At 38.8% G+C, this 24343-nt stretch overlaps 2 protein-coding genes across 7 annotated transcripts; both read left to right on the forward strand.

Moving 5' to 3' along the window:
- Positions 1 to 6141: 6141 nt before the first annotated feature.
- On the forward strand, positions 6142 to 13723 carry LOC124219295 (vascular endothelial growth factor receptor 1-like). 3 transcript variants are annotated; one of them, XM_046626645.2, is made up of 12 exons: positions 6142 to 6492; positions 7072 to 7713; positions 7881 to 8177; positions 8544 to 8843; positions 9212 to 9318; positions 9387 to 9537; positions 9920 to 10144; positions 10242 to 10398; positions 10674 to 10920; positions 11059 to 11390; positions 11463 to 11568; positions 12852 to 13723. In XM_046626645.2, exons 1-12 carry the CDS (start codon positions 6330 to 6332, stop codon positions 12972 to 12974), a joined length of 2850 nt encoding a protein of 949 aa, XP_046482601.1. In that variant the 5' UTR covers positions 6142 to 6329; the 3' UTR covers positions 12975 to 13723. The 3 variants fall into 3 exon arrangements, with proteins under 3 accessions (XP_046482601.1, XP_068992416.1, XP_046482604.1); XM_069136315.1 differs by lacking the exon at positions 6142 to 6492 and having other exon boundaries at positions 7602 to 7713; positions 7915 to 8177; XM_046626648.2 differs by lacking the exon at positions 6142 to 6492 and having other exon boundaries at positions 7648 to 7729.
- Positions 13724 to 15070: 1347 nt separating this feature from the next.
- On the forward strand, positions 15071 to 24197 carry LOC124219296 (vascular endothelial growth factor receptor 1-like). 4 transcript variants are annotated; one of them, XM_046626650.1, is made up of 14 exons: positions 15071 to 15384; positions 15894 to 16526; positions 16621 to 16993; positions 17141 to 17752; positions 17849 to 18145; positions 18445 to 18744; positions 20011 to 20129; positions 21216 to 21366; positions 21695 to 21919; positions 22017 to 22173; positions 22588 to 22831; positions 22970 to 23301; positions 23374 to 23479; positions 23642 to 24197. In XM_046626650.1, the coding sequence occupies exons 4-14, from the start codon at positions 17419 to 17421 to the stop codon at positions 23756 to 23758; spliced, it is 2382 nt and encodes a 793-aa protein (XP_046482606.1). In that variant the 5' UTR covers positions 15071 to 15384; positions 15894 to 16526; positions 16621 to 16993; positions 17141 to 17418; the 3' UTR covers positions 23759 to 24197. The 4 variants fall into 4 exon arrangements, with proteins under 4 accessions (XP_046482606.1, XP_046482605.1, XP_046482608.1 ...); XM_046626649.1 differs by having other exon boundaries at positions 16688 to 16993; XM_046626652.1 differs by lacking the exon at positions 16621 to 16993 and having other exon boundaries at positions 17328 to 17752.
- The last annotated feature ends 146 nt before the right edge of the window (positions 24198 to 24343 follow it).

Genomic DNA, 24343 nt, shown 5'->3' on the forward strand with positions numbered 1-24343 from the left:
CTACAGCGTGGATGGTTTTCATTTTGTCAAAAGTCAGGACCTCCACGGGGATTTGGAAACACCCTCGGAGATTCGTGCGGGTTTTTTCGAATTTTTTTCAACCGAAGCACAGATGCTGTTAAGAGGATGTTGTAGTCGGTGAACTGAGAAAAATTTCACTTGCAACTAGAAAAATTTAGTAAAACAGGTATCGTTAAAAAAACTGTTTGGATATTGTTGGAATTACGAAAAACGAGGTACGCGTAACCATTTTGCGCTATTGTCGATCCTTTTTTGGTAATTGGAACGCAAAATCAGTTTATGAGGTTTACTCTACTTTTTTAGTTAAATAAGGCTTCAACGTCAATTTATTGTTGCACAAGCATTAAATTTGCGCAACAGTTATACAAGAAAATATAGTAACAGTGATCGAAATGAGAAAGAATAGTAACGGATACTAGACTTTCCGGTAACAGCTGGAAAACTAATTTTCATTTTGTACCGATAATTATATTTTTCGATTGTGGTAAAAGATGAAAATAATTGAGGACTGAACGGTAATCGGAACTAAAAATTTCTCTCAGTGTATTTACCGACCGCGTTGAATGTCACTTATTTCAACATTAATTTTATTTTATCAAAGCTTACGCATTACTGACTCGACGATACCGCAGTCAGCGAAATTCTACAAGCAATAACGAATGTCAAAATCCAAAAAAGTATCGTTTCACGGAACAATAAGGGCAATATAAATGCATACCTATAATGTAGTTACCACTAACTGCAGGAATACATTTTCTCGAGTTATTTTTGCATACAACCAAAAAGTTTTTGGACAGTTTTCTTCGGCATTGCAAATAAAATTGTCCCGACTGCGGCATTTTTTTCATTACTGTTGCGTAGGCTTCGATTGCAGTCGAAATAAGTGACAATTTACTAGTTTCGTGATTACTGACTATAGTATCTTCTCGAACAGCAAAATGGGTTCGAAATCGATGCTGTTTGTTGGCATAACGACGAGATCATATTCGAAAGTTACAAACACGGTACATCGAAATTTCAAAAATGAAGAGTACTAAAATTGGTGACAAAAGCTCACATGTTGATGCTTGCTTTTAAGTCGCTCAGAAATCGTCCAAGATTTAGGGAATTTTTTCGATTTCATTCTACGATGGCTCATTTTAATCGGAAAATTGTAATCGTTCACAAGTTGGCTGAAAAACTTTTTTTCGATTAACGAAAAATAGCATCGTCGAATACTCGAAACATTGCACGGATATATTGATTCTGATTAACAAATGGCAGTATTTAATAGGCTGCTAAAGAAAAATTTGTTCAAGCGTATTTATAGAAAATATTATTCTCTCATAATTTTGAAGCATCGATACTTGAGCTTTTGTTCACAATTTCATACATGTTCAACTTTTTCACTGTAGAAACATCATTGTAGCTCTCGAATGTACTGACGCGATGAAACGCTCATATTTTTCTATTGTAATTTCTTCGACGTCTGAACATGTTTTGAAATCGTTAGCGTCTCGTGATCGATGGTGTGAGAAAAAAACATCCCGCGTAGAAAAAAAGTTCCGGTAACTCGTAACGTTTGCGGTTTTAACGGAGCCGCCGAAACGTTTCGAAACACGTTATTGCAGGTTGTTTCGTCGTGAAAATTGAAATATGAGTGAAAATGAAGAAACTTCTCTTTATGAGGAAGAAAAAATTAACTCTGCCAAATGCCAATGAAAATAACCCCAGTTATCTAGTTTCACGAAGTCGGGCAGCCTTCACCGTCAGAGTTACATTCTCTGTCAGAGCTGCATTCTGCTCAAATCACAGACTCGAATAGCGAGTGCTACCAGAGCCAAATTTCTCTTCACGGAGCTTGGAGATGGAACGCCGAGCCTGCCGTGCCTATTTTATTGGTAATGATATTTCCTGGCCTCCAGAGCAGAGAGTAAATTCCGTGGTTGCAGTCCACCAGACTTGATATCCTCAACCAACAATTTCGGACACGGTCGACTATTATTCTGATTTACGATGATAAACGACGTTGGTGTGGAATACAAAAGATATGTCATATAAGCAAGAAATTTCATGGAATACTTTGTTTAGTCGAGAATATTGCATCTCATCGGAAGATAACAAAAAAAAAATAATGGAACCTCTCTGGACTTACAAATATCGATGATTTTATGAAAATAAAATAGAAGTAAGCAGTAAACATAAAATAAATTATACAATGGCTGATTCAGGATTTATTTAATTGATAGGGTGGTGCTTGAAAAGGTCATTTTTCAATTTCGGCCGAGCCACCCCCCAGATTTAAACCAGAAGGGGTGCCGGAAGCATAAATCCATTTTTAGTTTCAAATTCGGGTAGAAATCGTTGGTTATCACTGAGAATGAAGGATTGCTGTGAACAACGAAGTGTTACATCAACTGTTTGAACAGTACTTCCATTGTAACAGGAAATGGAGAAAAAATCATTGCTTTGCACGTCGATGCTCCTGAAATAATTGAAAGCTTGGGTGAATAACTCTTCGAACATTGAGAAAAATAGGATTATTTTATCGTCGGTCTGTGAATAAAATGGTTTATCAGGTGATAGATTAATTTGGAATTGAAAATTGTACGTCAGTTTTTTCATCTTCCATGCTCAAAGAGTATTTCTGCAAAGTTTTGAATTGTTTCAGGACATCAACGTCCAAAGTTATGATTTTTTATTCATTTCAAGGGAAGTACTGTTCAAATGCTGAGATGATGTTTCATTTTTCACAGCTGTTTTTCATCGTCAGTGATAACTAGTGGCTTCTACCCAAATTCGAAACTGAACATAGATTCATGTCTATATACCGCCACCCTTTCCAGTTGAGTTACAGTGCTCAGGTCTTACTCAAATTATTTTTCATTTATTTAGAACCGCTTTGAGGAGTGGCTTGATCGAAATCAAAAAATGACCTTTTCAAGGACCATCCTAATATTCAAACTATCCTCAAGTATACGGCTTTCAATTCTTCGATTTCCATGCTTTCCTCGATGTTTTAACTCACGACGATGTCTCTAAACGGATCGTACGGTAATTTAATAAGCGAACAACTCGAAGCGCTTATTTCGTTAGAAATTTATCTAACGTGAAATTCAATCTAAATTTGAAAACAGTCTCCGATTAAGGACTGCTCCATCAACCAAGTAAATCGGTTGATCGCCTTTGCTTCGCATCCGCTCTGCTATAACGTAATCGAAATGATAACCTGCCGCTTTGGCTTGGTGCCGAGTAAAAAAAAATGACGCGTAATTAGTCGGTCCAGCGCTTTGCCACGAATCCGTTAGCGAGTGATCGCGGTCCTCGTATCATATTTATAGGCAAGATCGTTGCTGCTCTTGACGTCGCGTATCTTGTTCGGATGACAAAGGATTATCTCTTCTCCGCGGCTTTGGCCGGTCGCTCTTGGCGTTGTTGACGTTGAGGCGATCAGCTTGCTATCTGCTATGGAGGATAGAGGTGAGGATAAGTATCTCATACCGACGGCGGTATGGAAAGACGTGGCATCTCAAATTGTGAAAGAAGAAGGTGACATCTCGACCGAGGTCAAATTGTTCATTGATACGGCACTGGATTTTTGGCTGCATGAATCATACAAAGAATTTTTTTTTTTACAACAGATTCAACAATTGTTCTAATCATTTTCTCATGTATTTAACCTTCAGAATGAAATCGATTTCACACTAATTGCGAGAAAAATTTTTCGTTCCGGGTACCGCTCAGTCCTTAACTATTTTCATTTTTTACCAAAGTCGGAAAATACAGTTCTAGGTGGAAAATGAAAATTAGTTTTCTAGCTGTTACCGGAAAATCTAGTATCCGTTACTATTCTTTCTCATTACGATCGCTGTTACTATATTTTGTTGTAACTGTTGCGAAAATTTAATGCTTGTGCAACAATAAATTGACGTTAAAGCCTTGTTTACGAAGGCTAAATGAATGAGAAAATGGTTGAAACAATTATTGAATCTATTAGCAAAAAAATGCTTCGCATAATTCTTACGCCCGCATTTCCAGTGTCATATCAATGAAAAATTTGATTTCAGTCGAGATGTCACGTTGTCTTTTCATTATTTGAGATGTCACGATCTTCTGGCACAATTTGAGATGTCGCGTTCTTTTATACTGCTATCGACATGGGTTCTCAACTGAAAAAGTGTCCACCAAAAAGCTGGAAATAGCAGTTCAACAAGTCGCCAGAATGGCGCTACAAGCAATAAGGGAAACAATCTGATTGGCGCTTTGTGGAACTTTTGCTGCAGCAGCGCCATCTTGATTTTCCTCTACTTTACGGACACTTCTACACACTAAAAATAGTCCTCCTTCCCTCTACCCTCCATACTATTCACTCATATCATCAGCTGAGTATCTGAACATGTTACAAACTATTTAAGCTTCGATTATATCGTCTCTCGTTTTGAAGCTGTGAATTGGCTTCATGTTTACGGCAACTAATGGAATTCTTGTCAGAATGAAAATTGCTCCGCTACTCGTGGACGTCTTTTTTATCGACAAACGCTAACGAATCCTCAGAATTACCAGCCAGCGCTTTGCCTGTCGGCAACAGATCCCAGAGCTTTTCGGATAAGGTTGTCAAATCGCCAAAAATTATCGACATTTTACCCTCTGCGGTATGAGTCATTGATAACGACTTGTGATCTGGGTAGCAATGATCAGCCGAGGGGGTTCATTTTTTTCACCTACGAAATATTGCTTCGAAAGTGTGAGAAAATTGAAATCGTCAAACGATGACATTCGACGACCTTTTGACGTATCACTTCGTATTAATGTAGTCTTTGCGGAGAAAAGTCTTTGATTTTAATAAAGGAATCTGTTGTCGAGTAGCACGTTACGTTCTGTGAAATTGACCGCATCGGATAATCAACGGTCGAGGAAAATCAGCGACGGTTCCAGTTCCAATCACTTTCCGTGTAAGATTGACGAAACAAAAAGCTGTCGGAAACTGAAAGTGAAATACATATTATCATGCAAGATAGTATCCTGAAATTTTTATTCGTCTCTTAGTTTTATTGCACCGGTCATTATCGTAAAAATTGCTTGTAATTGTGACGTAAGAAGAATCCTTCACATTATTAAGCCGATCGCTGATCAATGAATTTCTTGAATCATCTTTCCGATTAGCTTATTAAAATATCACAAAGAGTTTACTTCTTCTGTCTCAAATCAATTTGTCTGAATACAGTTTGCTACGTACAAGAAATAAGTGTGTCTTACGGACACGTTTAAATAAAGATTTTGCAAAATAAAATAATACGAACTATTGTTTTATGTAGTTTTTTTAATAAGCACAATTTTTAATTCAAAATTCGATCAAGTAGAATATTCAACTCTACTTCGTAAGTGGAGAAAATACGTAATAAAACAAGAAGTGCGTAGTAAGCTGCAAAATATGATTGCAAAGAATTACCGAGTGATGCACTTGGCACAGTATTTAAACCGCATGCAATGCACTGACGTTGCATTATTTCTTGCGATACATTATGCGTGGCTGATTGAACATTTCCACGTGGGGAAAAGTTTCAGACAAACTGGAAGACAGACGCTCTGACGTACATAATTTCTCAAAAACTGATGTTCATTGGACGATAGAAAAAAACACGTTTATCATTGAATTCAACACGGTTTCACTGGTTTCAAGTTCAAAGACACCGGCCAACCCAGACTCACGACTTCCCCTAGCCAGCCATAGAAAGCAGCGTAGAATATGGCCGAGAAAAATAGTCACCACTTTGAAAAATCGAGCCTTCGCCCTGACCCTCATCAGATTTGTTGTCGTTTTTTCTGGCAGCTGGCAGTTCCTCTCAACTATTGCGTGCTACTATTTTGTAATAGAACCATATTTTTTCACCACATTCGCTTTGTGCGGTTGCTTTGCGATGCTTTTCTAAGCTTTTGCTCGAGAGTTAATCATACTCAATCGCTACCTAACGATCCATACGCAAGAAGAAGGATAGTGATCCCGACCATAGCGCATACGTCGTTGTAAAACAAATGGAAAACCACAACGCATATGATCACCATACTTCCTGCGCGTCTTACGAGTTCCACATCCTTCAGTATTTCTCCCGTCACAGTGTGCGGTTTGGATTGTTTCCACTTACGAGTACAAGTGTAATGACAGTTTGTACTCTACTCTGCCAGTGTTGAGGTCGAGATGGCAGAATCTTTTGCGTTGCGTTTATAACTGATGAGAAAAAGCAAGCTCGGTGTCTGCGAGTTCTGAGTTTCAAAAACTGTACGATTTGCACATATCGTTGTGAATTGTGGAGATCATGTTATGGTAGGTGATGTGTTACTTTGAGGAAAAATTGGATAAGTATTGTATCCGGCATACGGGGAGGGTGTTAATCAGCACCATGGATCGAAACAATTCAACCCTTGTGTCGATTGGACGTTTGATGTTGTTTGCCTCTTTGGTTATCACTGTCTACGGCATAGGACGTTCCAGAGGTGAGTTATAAATTGCAATGATTCATTCCGGATTAATCATCATTTCGCAAATATAATCGAGGAACAAATGAATTCAGTCGAAACTTTGTCTTCTTCTCTAATCCAACTTTTGAAACATGTGATAATCTGAACATATTATTTGGCTGTGGGAACATAGATGATACGTACTGCAAATTGTCGTGGCAATTTTATCGGTCGACCGATATCTTCCGGTGTGATATAATAATACTCATTCCTCATATACGGAAAGCTGCGAAGCATATACCAATGAATCAATGATCATGCTTTCCAAGTTCCCTCGCGTCAACGTTAAAACCCTATATATTCAATTCATAACGTAATCATGTGCCTATTTACATATTTGAAATTCGTCGCGAATTTCGAATACAGGTGATGAGATAAATTAATGACACTGTAGTCAGGGCGGCTAGTAGGTCTAGTGGAGTAAGTCTCCGGTAAAGCATCTCTAGATACCATGTTCGATTCCTGGCTCCGTCGTTAATTTTTCAACTCACCTGAAAATTTTCGAAATTGTACTCTTTCTAGTAATCATGTACCGTAAACTTATGTTTGATACAGAAGAAATAGAGACGCGGAGCAAGTACGGCGGTACATTAGATTACAAGGTTTACGTAGAAGAGAATCAACCAGCAACCGTACCTTGTGACCAAATGAGCAATTCGATGCCGGATTTCATATGGCTACAAAGATCCTACAGCAGTTCGGTCTGGAACAAGCTGAATGTTTCAAGCCATTTACGTATCAATGAAACCGCCATCTGGATACTTGATATCGCAAACGTGACATCCGAAGACAATGACATGATATACCAATGCGGTGTGCCATGCCAGATTCCTAAGACTACCCCAGGATTCCCTCTTTGTACCAGATCACTTATTAAGACCTATAAAGTGGACGAAAATTACAAAAGTATCCGAGCTGTCGGTTCGGATCGCATTTGCCTGCAAATTTATGAGGTGGATTTTATCACTCCAGATATAGTCTTGAATCGTATTACATATACGTTAGATATTACGTATCAGGAAAAGGGTACGGGCCAGTGGCAAAAAGTGGGATCACGGTCAGACATCGTACCCAGTGACCTTATTCTAAACGGATTGAAACGAAATACTACTTACCTAATAAGAAGCCTAATCAGTTTTCATTTCCACTTTAAGTACTACACGATTCAATATAAATGGGTTACAACGTTGAAAGAAGGTACACAAGTTTCAGGGTAAATCATTTTATTTCGATATGACGTCAATTTCTACTACATGATATTTTTAAGACGCGTCGGATAATTCCTTCCCACAAATTCAATGTATGGTATGCTCGGTTATGTCGGATGGTCGAACAATTCTTGCAAAACTATTTTTCCTCAACAGATATCAAATACGAACCAACTGTTTCAATTTTAAGAATGACTGGTAGTTCAATAGCGATCGAATGGACCGCACCACCGCCAGAATTGGAAGGTTACATTAGCTTTTACAATGCATCACTTCAAGGGGGACTACAGAACGAGAAACAATTTGTATCACAAATAAGAAAGTTGAGCCACATTTTCAAGGGACTTAGTGCAGAGATGAAATACGATGTTCAAGTGCAAGCTTGTTCTGTTGACGCATGTCGACATGCGTACACGGGAACCATATTAAAGGATGTGTATATCAAACTCGAAGGTTTGTATAGATACTTCGATCGTCTCAACCTGGTGAGAATTAGTTTCTCACACGTATTTCTGGACAACTTTATCGCCAATGTTTACAGAATTATGTGAATCGGGATGTGAGTTTGGTAGCAAATCATCTCATCATTATCGGGCGCTCTGATGCAAGACAGGATTTTCCCTGAAGCCAATTTTATCCTCTATAGTCTTCTTTCGCGAGATTTTGTCTTTGAAATTGAAGACTTTATCGAAAAAGATTAGATCCGCTGAAAATGACATCATCTTGATAAACAGAAGGCAAAACAGTTGTGTGAAGTTCTCCAGATGGACTAACGTCAATCTAACAAAAAGCAAAGATTGTCATCAACATTTTCTACAGATGAGTTAGATCCATATATTCAACCGACCATATTTCTGAATGGAATGACCAACGATTCCATAAACATCGGATGGTATAAGCCCGATGATTCGTACAAGGGTCCAGTTATTGGTTACTACCATCCAGTGCTGTCGGCGCAGTACGTTACGATTGAATCAGTATACGTAAATGGGACTACACTTTCTTTCTCGTTTGAAAATCTGCTGCAGAATGTTGAGTATGAGTTTCACGTGACGGCCTGCGGGAAATACAAATTGAATTGTGGTAATCGGAGCGTTCCAATCAAAGCTATGATCCGAGGTAGGTATACTAAAAGTACTTTCAGATAAACGTTGTCACATGTCCTTACATCTGTTGGTCATGCTCAGAACAATGAACACTAACTGTGACGTTGAACGTGAGATAACGGTTACAAATAAACATAACAGTTTTTTCCTGTCCCTTATCTCCTGCGTCAAGATACTCTCACATCCTGGTGCAATAATTAGTAGTCCATGACTGGAATTCAAACTAAACAAGAGTAAAAGTAGTTCACTTTTCAATTAAAACTTCAATTTAGAAGACTGCCAGATCTGGTTACGTATTGCGACTTTTGAACACGCTTCCTCCACTCTGCGCTCTGGAAAAAATGTCTATTAGTCATTTTGGTAAATTTGAAATCACCATAGGTACTTCCGACAGCTATTGGATTCATATTGGAATATGGGTGATTGCATCGGCGCTAATACTCCTTATCTGTATGAGCGCGCTCACTGTTTGGAAACTTCGGCAAAAGGTACTCGAATAAATCGACCTTGACTTTCACATCAACGAATTAGCTGACTTGTGGTTTTTTTTTTCCAGTCATTGAAACGGAAATTGATCAAAGCCAGACTCGAATACTTCAACAATGGGGATGCAACGATTCTGAGTCCAGACGTGGCCGTCAGCGATCAAGCTGAGCTACTGCCTTACCTGAAGAAATACGAGTTTCCTCGAAGTCTCCTTATCCTCGGTACAGAAGACTTCTCACTCCAATAAATGCTACGTACATAGTGCAATGCCGTTCAGACGTTACAAATTCAGTGATTGAACAATTTCTCTAAGTCTCAAGTCTATTTACTTGTATTAGTAGACTTTCTTGTCATCCCCCGTGAAACACTGGAGGTTCAGATTGGCACACTAAACAGTGGCTCATAACTTATAGAGTAGATTAAAAAAAAGTATTAGAAACATGAAATCCTAGACCAATGGCTCGGAAAGAACGACAACTGAATTAGGTCCAGTCGCATATTACCAACGCGATGTATCCCCGGATACGTTGTTGTTTGCTAAGTTTCCTCGATGTTTCCTCGATGATACACGGTGACTATTTGTACATTTATTTCATCCATCAGGCGACGTGTTGGGAAGTGGGGCATTCGGAGTGGTGAGAAAAGGACAGGCGAAAACCATTCGCAGTCGCGAAGCCGTCACAACAGTTGCTGTGAAGACGGTCCGGGCCACAGCCAGTCTGGATTGTATGACGGCCCTTCTTCGGGAACTCAGGATTCTTTGCTACCTCGGCGAACATCTGAATCTTGTTAGTCTTCTTGGCGCTTGTACGAAAAATATAGAGTACGGTAAGTTGTCTGGATAAATGTAGAGAATAAAATTAAAATCCAATGCTCGGTTGATGTGACACTCATTCCAATCATGTTTTGATGAATATACCAACAGGGCAACTTTTCGTCATCGTAGAATTTTGTCGATTTGGTAACTTGCATGACTACCTGTGGCGCCATCGGCGCGATTTTGTGAATCAATTGGATACTGACACTGCGGAAATTCGTGATCAAAATCCTTCTGAAGATGCAATCGATACCAACGATCAAGAGTAAGTCGATTCAGTCGATTCGAAAACACGGAGAAACACGGTGAAAACATGCAGGATATTACCCTTTGCACTGACTTCAAGCTATTCTTAACCTTTTGACCAAATGCTTATAGCTCGATTGATTGCTTGTTCGTATTTCCTAAGCCGTCTTGTAGGTATTTACAGGATGTAACAGCCACGTGGGATGCAATAATGATCAACACTCGTGCCCGGCAATACTGAAAGATGACTGCGTTCATCTGAACCTTTTCACTGGTCTCTCAATTTTCTTACAGTGGACAATCAGGCTCAGAGGGTGACGAAAATCCAGAAGCAGAAGACTGCGGTGATGGCACTAATGTCACTAGTACAAGTATGACAACAGACCTCGTTGTCACTGGTGCTGAAGCCACCGAACCACGCGTGCCTTTCAAATACCCAGGCGATTACAGAGGCATAGAGACAGATCCGTTGCGAACGCGAGACTTGGTCTTTTGGGCTTGGCAAATTTCACGTGGCATGCAGTATCTCAGTGCCAAGAAGGTGAGTGAAGATTTCTACGCAGGATCATCTCGGCACAAATAAGTGTGTGGAAATGTTTCGCACCGTCTAACAACAAGAAACTTTGCAGGACGCGTTTACTTGGCCAATCATTTACGGCATTCGTTAATCCTGTTTCAGGTTCTCCACGGAGACTTGGCGGCAAGAAACATTCTACTCTCTGATAACAATGTTGTGAAAATCTGTGACTTTGGACTGTCAAAGTCCCTCCGCGAGGAAGAGAACTTTACGAACAACGAGCGTGGTCCGCTTCCGGTGAAGTGGATGGCCATCGAGTCGCTCAGGGATCGAGTATTTTCAACGAAATCGGATGTTTGGTCGTACGGAGTCGTTCTGTGGGAGCTTTTCTCACTTGCTGATACGCCGTATCATGGGATAAGACCCGAATATATGTGTCAAACTCTGATCGAAGGTTATCGTATGGAGCGACCGAAATACGCACCGCAGATTTTGTGAGTGTGCTAATTCTTTTTCTTTCGTTACACAGTTCCTAACAATGTGAAAATTTCTGGCTACCATTTCAGGTACGATATAATGTTACATTGCTGGAAAGAGGAGCCATCGGAACGACCCTCATTCGAATCGCTCGCCTGGAAAATTTCTGATATGGTGGACGAGCATGTGAAATTGGTAAGAGAGATATTTTTTAAGTGAAACTTTTCTAGTGGGGATAAGGATAAAATGTTATTAAACATGAAAAAGAGTGGCTGGTACAGTTATGGAGATCGAAAGAGAGAATGAGATAGAGCACGCTATATATAGGATTTCCTATCATCAGTCTTCTCTTTGTGTGGATCTTCGTGCGAGTTCCTATCTGCGGTTTTCTTTATGTACGGATTTTCATGCCTCATTTCTTTACGCCTGAACATAGCGAGTACGACATTTCTGTGATATATTTTTGATCAGGTTATTAGGTTCTGAATTGAATGGTTTAAGCCTTTTTCATAAGGATTTCGGGGGTTCATTGCAAAATTGTTATGTGTATTATAAATATATTATAATTTTATAGATATATTTTTATTAAAAATATGTTACGCTCATATTCTTTTTTGGCCTAAAACGTTTGACCATTACATTTTTCAATTTCGGCAAGGATTTTTCCCATGTCAGGACAATCCCTGAAAACCTTCGCAAAAAATTTGAAATTTTTTGAATCCCACATTTTTACCTTATGAATTTTCGAACCTATCTCAAAGACATAGAATCTGATATTTTTTAAGCAAGAAAAAAAACATCTCGTTTTAGAAACGAAACATTTTCATCCAAGATTCAGAGTGGGAAAATGCTTTATTCAATTGTTTTAAATCATATTTTCAATATTTCAATCGTATCAAAATGGTGGGCAGAATTTGGGCAGCGGAAAAAAAAATTCGGAAAAAATTGTGGATGTGTCTTAGAACTGGAGAAAGAATTTGAAAAAATCAGTTATCAAATCGGAGATGTGGTACGTACTATAAAAGGTTTTGAATAGGTACGAAAATATAAAAAACGATATAAAAAATGGGAAGAACAATTGTAAGAAACATAATTGAACATCCTTAAACTCTGAATCTTGGGTAAACATGTTTCATTTCTAAAAAAGAATATTCTTTTTCTTGTTGAAAAAATGTATGTAGGTGGTTTTCGGATAGGTTTAAAAATTCAAAAGATGAAGATGTGTGATTCAAGAAATTCGCTTTCCAAATAACTGTATTTGGGTGGTTGAAATCACTCATATAAATTTTAGAAGTTTCACCTCTGTCGCATGTGGTCGCCACAGATGTGATTTTTTTCGTTTTTGTTTTTCTTGGATCGTACAAAATGCAAATTTGTCAGGACAACGTATTAGCTTTGTGAGGCATGATTGGAGACTGCATTGATAGCTCAAAAAATCCAGGACTTAGCACAGTGCTCATGATAAAAATCTTTTGTAGTATTACCTTGACTTGGGCAATCCGTACACCGAGATATACGCCGATGTTTGGAAACGTGAAAGAGAAACCGTGATCAAAGGTGAAACACCTGCCAGACATGAAGAGACCCAACCGCAAGAGTAACAACGTCGGTCCAACCTCTTTACTGGTTTTTATGAATTATTAGATGACTTTATGATTACTTTGCTCATCGATGGAACAAGATGTCAGGAACAACTTTTTGGAAAAAGTTTTTTATGGTTTAGATTCTTAACCACAGCATGTCTAGGAGGATCCTTCTAGTGAAGTCATCAACTTTGAAGGTCAAAAGTAAAAGGTTAAGTTCCACACTCATTGGCAGTTCATAAGATATACTGTAATACATACTCCACACATCTTCATGCAAGGGTCGAAATTTCCCGGATTGATCTACGAGTGAAATAGGAATTATATCAATAGATTTATTGCCAGCTCATTATCATCTAGTTTGAAATACCAATTTTCGCAAAACTAGTAACAAATTAGCGAAACACTTCTGCTTCGCTACTTATTATTCAATTCTTTCAACTTTTCCTAACCTTGGGTGATGTAAAAAAAGTATTGATTTCAGTTGTGACAATTTATTTTAAGAATTTGTGGATATTTAATGAAGCGTCTATTTTTATTAATATCAAGAGTAAATGTGACAAATTATTATAAGTTATAATTTTGCACAATTGAACAGCAGAGGCATACATATCAACATCAAAGACACTTTCATTCGTTACGCTTCTTATTATCGAAATTTCAAGTGAATTATTCTTTTGTATGAACACCTTCTCTTTGTTTAGCAAATAAATATATCAGAGGTGTATAATTGTATAAATAAAATTGTAAATATTAGTTATTTTAAATCATTGATTCATTCATCCATTCATTCACAAAATTAAGATACGTCTTTTAAACATAGAATGCTCATTGGAAAATGATTTTAACGACAATGCTTCTATAACTAGTCTTTTTCTTCGAACAACAATGTTTTTTCTTCTTCTTTTTTTTTTGTTTTACTTGACTTTTGTTTTTGTTTATCGCTGTTAAAGTCAATTCCGCAGTTTTCTTTACACATATTTCGTTTCCGTAGATGGTTTTTCACTTTTCATTGTTATAAAATTTCTAAATTTCTCAACTTTCGACTTATAGTTTTAGAAGAAAATTTGACTAGATTGCATTGAGTAAAAAACAAATCTACGTTATAGAATTCTATTGACAAGTTAAAGAATAAATTGAAATGAGGATCACGAGGTATCAATTGGATGTTAGTTCGGCGTCTTCTCGTAGAGTCCGTCGTTGACTGAAGACTATAGAGTCGTTCGGGTCAAGTGTGCGCACTTAAGGATTTAGGTTCGTGTAAAAATTAAAAAAAAAGAAATAAGGACAAAAGAACCCATGCATATGATGAAGCATTTATTGAACTAATAATTAAATTAAGTAATAAGACATAAAACTTTGACAATTGGAAAGAAAAAATGGTTAATGAAAAAAATTCAAATTCGGGTAAGTGTGCGCATTGTTCTTGAATAGTTATAGACTTCTTAATAAAAAATTATTTTGAAGACTAGATAAATAAATAATGCGAGATCGACTTATTACAATAAAATTACATAAAATCAGATGCCTAAGAATGAACTTAAACGAGGATTATTATTTGTGGCAGCGATCACATTCAAAACTACCACCTTCATAAAAAGTACATTGTTCATGCCACGTGGCATTGTGATCAAAAACTGAAATAAAAAAAACATCATTAGTCAATTTTTTTTGCAACTTCATTGCCTTCTCACATAAAACAACGGGGGTATGAATGAAGCCGAATCTTCGACTACAATCGTAAAGAAGGTCGAGTTATATTTACCGTCACCATCAATATGCATCCAACAAAAAACGTAGGACGTCAATTTAGGAGTACAACGCTTCCGTTATTCATTTATCTGGACATTCCGGTTCCGTGTTAGAATGTGAAAATCAACTTTTTCGTCAACGACGAAAATTATCGTCGGTCCATTAAACTTAGAAAAATGCAATGCATGTAACGAAGCCTCATTTCTTAGTACGTTTACTGCTTTCTCATCGCCACACTTTCTGCGTATTTACCAAGGTCACCATCCTTCGGGATTTTTCCACCGACGGTGTGCGGTTTTTCTTATCTCTAATGACGAGTACAAGTATAAGAGCAGTGTGCACTCTTCTTTCACCGAGTCAAGTTCAACCTTGCAAAATATCTCGTAGGCAACGTTGACAGCCAATGAGAGTACGACCGATCTCCGACAAAAAATACGAGGCGAGGCTTAACTTTCAAAACCGTCTGATCTGTACAGATTTTTGTGAATCCAGTAGCTCATATGATCTCAGAAATTGATTTGTTCAGAGGGAGAACCAGATCAGCGCTGGAACGGACACACGGTGAATGTGCAAATCGGCACAATGAAGAAAAACGATTTGACACTCGTGCTGATTGGACATTTGATGTCGTTTTCCTGCATCGCCGTCACTGTCGACTCCGCGCAACCTTTCACAGGTGACTTAAGAATTACAGAACTTCATTTTCGATAAATTATCATTCTGCGGCATTAACCGAGGGACACATAAATTAAGTTGAGACTGAGTATTTTCTTACTTTGTTTTTTAATTTTTGTCGTTTATCGTGATGTAGAAAAGGTATCGAATTCGGTTGAAATTTACTTGTCTGATTCCAATGATTGTTGAGGTTTTCACACCTCGAGTAGGTATTCATGAACACGTTTTTAGAACAATGTTGGTCCTCTTGGTCTGTTATTCTGTCTCGGAAACGGTTGAATAAAAAAATCCAGTATTCACACGACTTTCATTCAAATGATGGGTATGAAAAATTGCCGTGATCCATTTTTTTCCACGTATGCTTCAAACAGAAGAAGGCAAAAAGAAGGCCCCAAATTATCTCCCGCTGAACCATACTTATGCTTTTCAAGTTTTCGCAACTCGACGTTCAAATATAATACATCCGTAGATAACGCGTAATTACGAATCATGAATTTGTGTTTGACATAGCAAAAGAATCAGCGGTACGTAGCCCGAACGTTTCGAGAAACGACTACGAGGTTAGGGTGGAAGAAAATAAACCAGCAACCCTATTCTGTGCAGTAGAGGGGAATTCGTTGAAAAATTTCAAATGGCTACGGAAAATTGACGCTACTTTAACCTGGAAAGAGGTGAACATTTCGAACGCTTTGAAAATCAACGAAACATACGCCGCCGTGACGTTTGATGTCGCAAATGTGACATCCGAAGACAACGGAACGTTATACAAATGCAGTGCAGAAGATGACAGCCGCAACGTAGAAAATACATTGCATATTAAAACTTTTAAAGAACAGGAATCCTACCAAAATATCCAAGCGGTTGGACCAGATCGCATTTACCTACGAATAGATCGGATGAATTTCATAACTCAGTATCAATACGAACTGTTCTTGCCAAGTGAATCCATCATTCATTATAAGGAAATTGGTACAAGGGAATGGCAGCACGCAATGTCACTGACGAATGACGATATTCCCAGTTACCACGTTATAACCGGATTGAAAAATGACACTGCCTATCAGATAAGAAACGTGATTACTCCCGAATCGCAGAGTTTGGGTACCGTCGTTCAATATAAATGGGTGACGACGTTGAAACAAGGTAAGTGAGTTTCAGGGAGATTCATTGCACTCTGATTTTCCAGTATTTCCTATTCGAATAACTTCATGTCGTTTCGAATGATTCCATTTTATAGATTCCACTTATCCTCAGTCATGTCAAATGAGCGAATGATCTTTTAAAAGACTATATTTTATACGCAGCTCTCGAATACCTCCCTATCATTACGATTGCGAACGTCAGTAGTTCAACGATAACGATTAGGTGGAAAGCGCCACCACCAGAACTGGAAGGTTACATCAGTTTTTATAATGTATCAATCCGAAAATATCAGAACGAAACCCCGTCTGAGGTGAAAGTATGTTCGAGGTCACAAAGTAAAGAGTTGAGCTACGTTTTCAATATTACTCAGAAAGGTCGAAATTACTTTGAAGTAACAGCTTGTTCCGTTGACTCATGTGAAGATCGATTCAGATCCACCTTGAATCTCGTTGTGATTACACTCGTAGGTATGTCAAATATTTTGCACCGATGAATCGTGCTTTCGCTTTTCAAATTCATACACCTCGACATTGAAATACGATATGTATACCAGTTGGACCACGTAATTGTGTGCTCTGAATTTATTTTTCATGTTGCTCAAAAACCTGATAAAGTAAACCCGAAGTACCTGAAGAACAGTTACCAGCTCTGGGTGGAAGAGAATACTCCCGTGACCCTGCTTTGCGATCTAGCTTTGTTTCCGTTGAAAAATTTCAAGTGGCTAAAAAAATCTCCCGGTTCATTGATATGGAATGAGGTGAACGTTTCGAGCAGTTCACTTATCAAGGAAAACGTTGACAGGACTCTTGATATCGCAAACGTGACATCGCAAGACAACGGAACGTTGTTCAAATGAAGTGGGGAAGTTAATGAGCAGCATGTTCAGCGTACGATGCTAATTGTGACTTATGGAGGAAAGGAATCATACAAAAATTTCCGAGCTGTTGGATCGGATCGGATTTACCTACGGCTAGACCGGGTCGATTTCATAATTGCAGATCCAACTTTGGTTTGTTGGTCGTGTAGCTACGTTATTGATTACAAGGAAAACGGTACAAATCAATGGCAGTACGCAGTGAACCAATCGTTTTTCGACGTCCGTGGCTACTACGTCATGAATGGATTGAAACCGGATACTGCCTATCAGATAAGAAATAAAATTATTGATCCAGTTGAGAATTCGACAACGGTTTTTCAATATAAATGGACTAGAACCTTGAAACAAGGTACACGAAACTCAGGGTCGTTTCATTTATTGCGATTTAACAACAATCATAACTATGGCACTATCATATTGATCGTTAATCTTTATTTTCCATGAGATATCGAATACGTTCCAAATGTTTCGATTTTGAAAGTGACTTCCTATACGGTAACGATTGAATGGACCGCGCCATCGACAGAACTGGAGGGTTACATCAGCCTCTACAATGCATCGATTCGAATGTCCGGCCACAATGGGAAGCATTATATGTCTCAAACAAAGGAGTTACGCTACACGTTTAATGGACTGACTCCAACGTTGGATTACGATCTCCACGTAAGCGCGTGTTCCATTGACGCGTGTCGACATGTGTACGCAAGTGTCACCCTCAAACAAGTGCGTACAGAGTCAGAAGGTTGGTAGAATGTGTACTTTGATCACCTCGCCGTGGCGGTGAAATTTATACTTTGGAATGTATCTCTGCATGCATCGATCAAAAATGTTAACATAAGTCACAAAATTGGAATGGAATGTTAAAATCAAAGTAATATTTTGCAATCAACAGACTCTTTGATGCAATACAAGATTTTATACAGAGCCAATCTCAGAGAGAGATTTATTGTTCTTGCAGCATGACACTATTTTGATGAATATAGAACGTAACAGCTGTGTGATCCAACAAAGCATTAACATTGTGACTAACGTTTTCCCAAGATTCAATCAATCCGGATTTCGTTCCAATCGTTTTTGTGAACGCATCGACCAACTATTCAATACCCATCAGCTGGACAGAACCCCAAGATTCATACGTAGGACCGAATATTCATTACTACCATCTAGTGCTTTCCACTTCCTACGGTATGAATCGCTCGATATATGTGAATGGAACGACAAACTCTTTGACGATCGGAAATCTGCTGCAGTACGCGGAATATAAGTTTTACGTGGCAGCCTGTGGTAGATACAGGATGAATTGTGGACCTTGGAGTGATCCTGTCAAAGCTGTTATACCAGGTACGAGTAATCAAACCCATTTTAGATTCATGTTTTTATTCATATGTCTTTCCGTATCTTCACTTCTCTACATATACCGGGACAATCTCTTGAAATTTGAAAATCTACCGCGCATGCGCGAATTTTATCGCTGTTCGTGCAGGCTGTCCCTCCCGAGTTTTCAGCTGTCAAACTGTTTCTGGCGGCGATGTAGTTGATACGAATTTTCGAGGCTAGAACCGCAAATAATTGAGGTAGTGACTCGGAAAGATTTGACAAGCATTTGCTATCATATTGGGTCGAAAGGTTGATTCTTCAAAGAACGGTCGGAATTTAATGCTTAAGCTCTTTGAAAATTCAAATGGACAAATTTTGTGTACCTTGGCCCCGTGCATCGCAGACAACAATATCACTGCGGGAAGATTTCGCCGACCAATGGGATTAAATTATTTGGCGCATGCGCAGTTGATTTTCAAGTTTCAAGAGATTGTCCCGGTGTATCTGTAATACTCAAGCTCTTTCTGATATATGTTTGCTTATAACTTCAGAACTACGAATCCCTTTTCTTTTTTTTCTTCTTTGTGGATAGCTACAATGTCTTGCCAGGTTTTAGGCTGTATTTTGTAACAACCAGAGCCGTAGTTTTGGAGATATAACAATATTTGTTAGCCCAATCGGAACGGGATCACACACTTACGCAAGCACTGACTAAACTCTTACGAATAAAGAAAAGCTGTGTTCAAGAGTTATCAAAGTCTCGATGAGTTCTACAAAAATTTCGCTGGAGCTTTTGGCTATGTCTGATGAATTTGCCACGAAAAGCATTTAAAAATATTTGTGGGTAGAACCACCAGGAATTGATAGTGTTTCACATGTGCAGACAGATCAAGATTCATCGCGCTGAGTGTCAACTCTGAGAATTCGAACTCCAGTAGTGGATTCAAATATTTAGAAGCTTGATTTCTGAAAGCACTTATTTGCTGTCGCAGAATTTTAAGTTAAAAGTATCCATTTTATCTTCGTGCGATAGTCCACGATGCTCGGATAAAACTAGGAGCTTAATGAAAATTCCTAATAAAATGATATCCATCTCCCTAAATCAATAGTACAATTTTCAAAGAATGTGTTACATTTGGCCAGTCAAAAACAGCACAAATACCTATTCACCACAAACAAGGATATCGTCAAATAGTTTTGCGTTTTGATGTTGGTTCATGCTTTCTACACTCTGATACAACAAAAATATGTCTGCAAGTAGCTATCTTGATCAATTAATAATTACCGCAGGTGCTTTGGATACTCAAAATATCGGCTGTTTGAGTCAAATGCGAGTATGGCGGATTGTCTTAGCGCTGATACTTCTCATCGTCACCGGCACGCTGGTCGTTCGGAAACTCCGAAAGAAGGTACTGGAAAAGGGTGACCTTGACCTCAACATCAGCTAAATGATTAAGGGAAGGGGGGTACAGTTTTGACGGTCTAAAATCGTATTCATTTTTAGGAGTTTCTTTTTTCAAAGAAAATGAAAACACTTGGGGCAATTTGAGTTCGATGGCTTTATTATTTATAGTTTCAAGAACATTTAAAAGATTTCTTACTGAAATTAATAACAAAATACAATCTTTAAAACTTTGTTGCGTTCTGAAGAAACGTCTGCGAGAGATGTTCGATTCAGATTACATTTAGGTACACGAACCTTCCGATATCCATGTGTGGGAAATCTGGCTTCTCGTTCAGGCTTTTTTCTTAAGCTCTCCACTATCTGTAAATTCGATATGCAATTCAAGTGAGAAAATAGATATACTATTTAGCATTGCATAGCTAGGAATTGGATTGCCTGATTACAGATGGTATGATGCATAAGAGTTATGAATGCGGTAATGTTGTACACTATGAAGGTCACTGTGTGGATCGATATAGATCCAAGAGCTTATGGTAAGAGCGTGCACGACGCTGTAATAGTAATTGCCCGTCGGTAATTAGTGGCGTGGAGAGGGCGCAGTCGCAATGACCGGTAGGGACGTAACAACTTGTTTATCGATTCGATCTCGTAGCTAAATTGTTTAATTTTAAACTCAACACTCTTTTATAAAGATTCTTCAAACAGATTTTTGATAGAAAGATGACATTTTTTGTTCGCAATCGCATATATGTGAAATTTTTTTTTTTTTTCAACATCTGGGCTACGAGCTCGAACCCGAAATGGTGTTTTTTGTTTTTTAACTCGACAATTTTTCTATCTATCATAAGTTGAACAGCAACGTCAGGAGATGCGCCACCGCAAAATGTGCGCCATGCCACCATTATGTTATTAATTTCAATGAAAAAATTCTAAAATGTTCTTGAAACTATGAATAATAAAGTCCTCAAATTCAATTGCTCCAAGTGTTTTCATTTTCTTTAGAAAAGCTCCTAAAAATAAGTATGGTTTCAGGCCGTCCAAGCTGCCCCCCCCCCCCCCCCAAACTGACATGAAGAATATTATGTTTCAGGCATTGAAACGGAAGTTGATCAGAGCGAGACTCTCGAACTTCAACGACGGAAATGAAATGATCTTAAATCCAAGTGTGGCTGTCAATGATCAAGCTGAATTACTACATTACGAGAACAAATACGAGTTTCCTCGAAGTCTGCTCAAACTGGGTATGAAAAACTTTTCTGCGACTTTATTGGACGGATGATTATATTATGGATTTTTTTCCGCGAATCATTCAAGTTTTAAAAGTCAACGCGTGACAGGTTTTTGCGTGGTTCGAAGTTACAGGCAAAAAATAATCACGGCCCGAAAATCAATAGGCGATCGCAAAGTGAATAACGTTCAACTATATTCGAACACCACCATCCAAGAGTTTCTTACGTACATACGATATATTTTTGCTAGCATTAGTCCACTGTTGATATCGAAAAATCGTCACCCTCTATTTTTCCACTATTACGGGACGATTGATTGCGGATTCACTTTATCCACTAGGCGACATACTGGAAAGTGGGACGTTCAATGTGGTGAGAAAAGGGCAGGCAAAAACCATCCGTAGCCACGAAGCCGTCACAACGGTCGCTGTCAAGACGGTCCGAGCGACAGCCAGTCTGGACTGCAAGACAGCTCTTCTTCGGGAACTCAGGATTCTTTGCTACATCGGCAACCATCTGAACCTCGTCAACCTTCTCGGTGCCTGTACAAAAAATCTACAATACAGTGAGTTTTTCGAAGTAACGTGAGTACAATGTAACTGAAATTTACTGCTAGGCTGATGTGACGTTGATGAAACTCATCTTTCGATGGATACCAATAGGTCAAATCTGTGTTATCGTGGAATTTTGTCGATTTGGAAACATTCGCGACTACTTGTTACGACACCGACGTGATTTTGTGGATCAATTGGGTTCCGATACTGGAGAGATTCGTGATCGAAATCCCCTTGTCGATACGATCGACGCCAACGATCGAGGGTAAGTTGTTGCTGAGTAGTTGCTATATCCGAACGATAAGTGGGTGAAAGAATATTTGGCAATATGTGGGGCAGCCTTATTCGTACTCTCTGTAAGCCAATATAGAACTTGAGTAATCGTTTGGATTACTATCCACCATGGTTGCATGAACCACGTATCCAATCTGAGCGTAAGTTGAAAGCACAAGTGCTTAAGAATCTGTCAAGTTCAGTGATAAACGGAACTTCAAATCACACCCAATGACCCATTCGCCACGTTTTATTCATACGTCCGTGACATTCGTCAGCTGAATATGATTAGGACGTATGGTTTCCTGGAAACTATAGATGAAAATAACCGAATTAACATGTTCAGCAATGATGAATCTTTTCTTTCCTTTTCAACCGTCTAATCATCCTTTTGTGGTCTCTACAGCTCAGAAAATAAGTCACAGTGCAACGATAATGAAGATGCAGAAGGATGCAGCGATAACAACGATCTCAAATGTACAAGTGTTGGAGTAGACGTTGTCACAGAGGCCCAACTAGCTGAACCGAAGCTGCCATTCAAATACCCGGGCGATTACACAGAAACGGTGACAGATCCGATACGCACACAAGACTTGGTGTGTTGGGCTTGGCAAATTTCACGTGGTATGCAGTATCTGAGTGCGAAGAAGGTGAGTGAAGATTTCTACGCGGGATCATCTCAGCACAAATGAGTGGGTGGAAATGTTTCGCACCGTCTAACAATAAGAAGCTTTGAAGGACGCGTTTACTTGGCCAATCATTTACGGCATCCGTTAATCCTGTTTCAGGTTCTCCACGGAGACTTGGCGGCAAGAAACATTCTCCTCTCTGATAACAATGTTGTGAAAATCTGTGACTTTGGACTGTCAAAGTCTCTCCGCGAGGAACAGAACTTTGCGAACAACGAGCGTGGTCCGCTTCCGGTGAAGTGGATGGCCATCGAGTCGCTCAGGGATCGAGTATTTTCAACGAAATCGGATGTTTGGTCGTACGGAGTCGTTCTGTGGGAGCTTTTCTCACTTGCTGATACGCCGTATCATGGGATAAGACCCGAAAATATGTATCAAACCCTGATCGAAGGTTATCGTATGGAGCGACCGAAATACGCGCCGCAGATTTTGTGAGTGTGCTAATTCTCCTCACTTCGTGACATGGTTTCTAACAATATGAAATTATCTGACTATCATTTCAGGTATGATATGATGTTACATTGCTGGAAAGAGGAGCCATCGGAACGTCCTTCATTCGAATCGCTCATCTGGAAAATTTCTGAAATGGTGGACGAGCATGTGAAATTGGTAACCGAAATGTTTTTTGAGTTATCTCTTGCAATCCACTATATGCAAATTCGTCCGTACGAACGTGTCAGCTTTATTAGACACGATATGCAGCAGCATTAGTGGCTCAGAACATCCACCACCTTCATTACGATCAATTCTCATTATAATAATACCTTTTAGTATTACCTTGACTTGGGCAATTCTTACACTGAGATGTACGCCGATGCTTGGAGACGTGAGAGGGAGACCGTAATCAAAGGTGAAGAATCTGTCTCCCATGACGAGACCCAACTTTAGGAATATCAATGTCGTTGAATCGCATCACAATTTCATGATCAATCGGTTAAAATCCATGACCCTTTCAGCATCACCCACAAATAATGTCCTTAGTTATATTGTATCGCATAAAATTTACATGTAATCAGGAAGGAACACTTGTAAATAACTTGTTTTAGTACGTCGCCTAATTCTCCACGACTGAGTTGAGTTGAATTTTCAGTTTGCCGAGTAATTTCGTAGTTGTATCAGTTGTATCATCTCACGATGTGCGTCGGAAAAAAATTCATTCTTGTTCACCGCTCGTCTTGCTAACTACTTATAAGTACCTAATCAAGATTATTACGGCGTCATTTTTGACTACGAAGTTGGTTTGTCGATAGGTTTCCTATTCAACCTATAAGTGGGCTTTGCTCGTGTTCAAACTGATAAATAAATAAACAAATAAATTAAATCTCAATTACTATGGAATAGAATTAAACCTTAAAGTGGTTAGTATGCCATTTTTGAGTTTAGTGTAAAGTGTACTACCATGAAAATTTATTTTCTCCCCAACTGCGATTTTTTTAGCAAACTCAAAGACCGTATTCATTCTGAATTTCGTGA

Source organism: Neodiprion pinetum, chromosome 5 (assembly GCF_021155775.2).
Source record: "Neodiprion pinetum isolate iyNeoPine1 chromosome 5, iyNeoPine1.2, whole genome shotgun sequence".
NCBI lineage: Eukaryota > Metazoa > Arthropoda > Insecta > Hymenoptera > Diprionidae > Neodiprion > Neodiprion pinetum.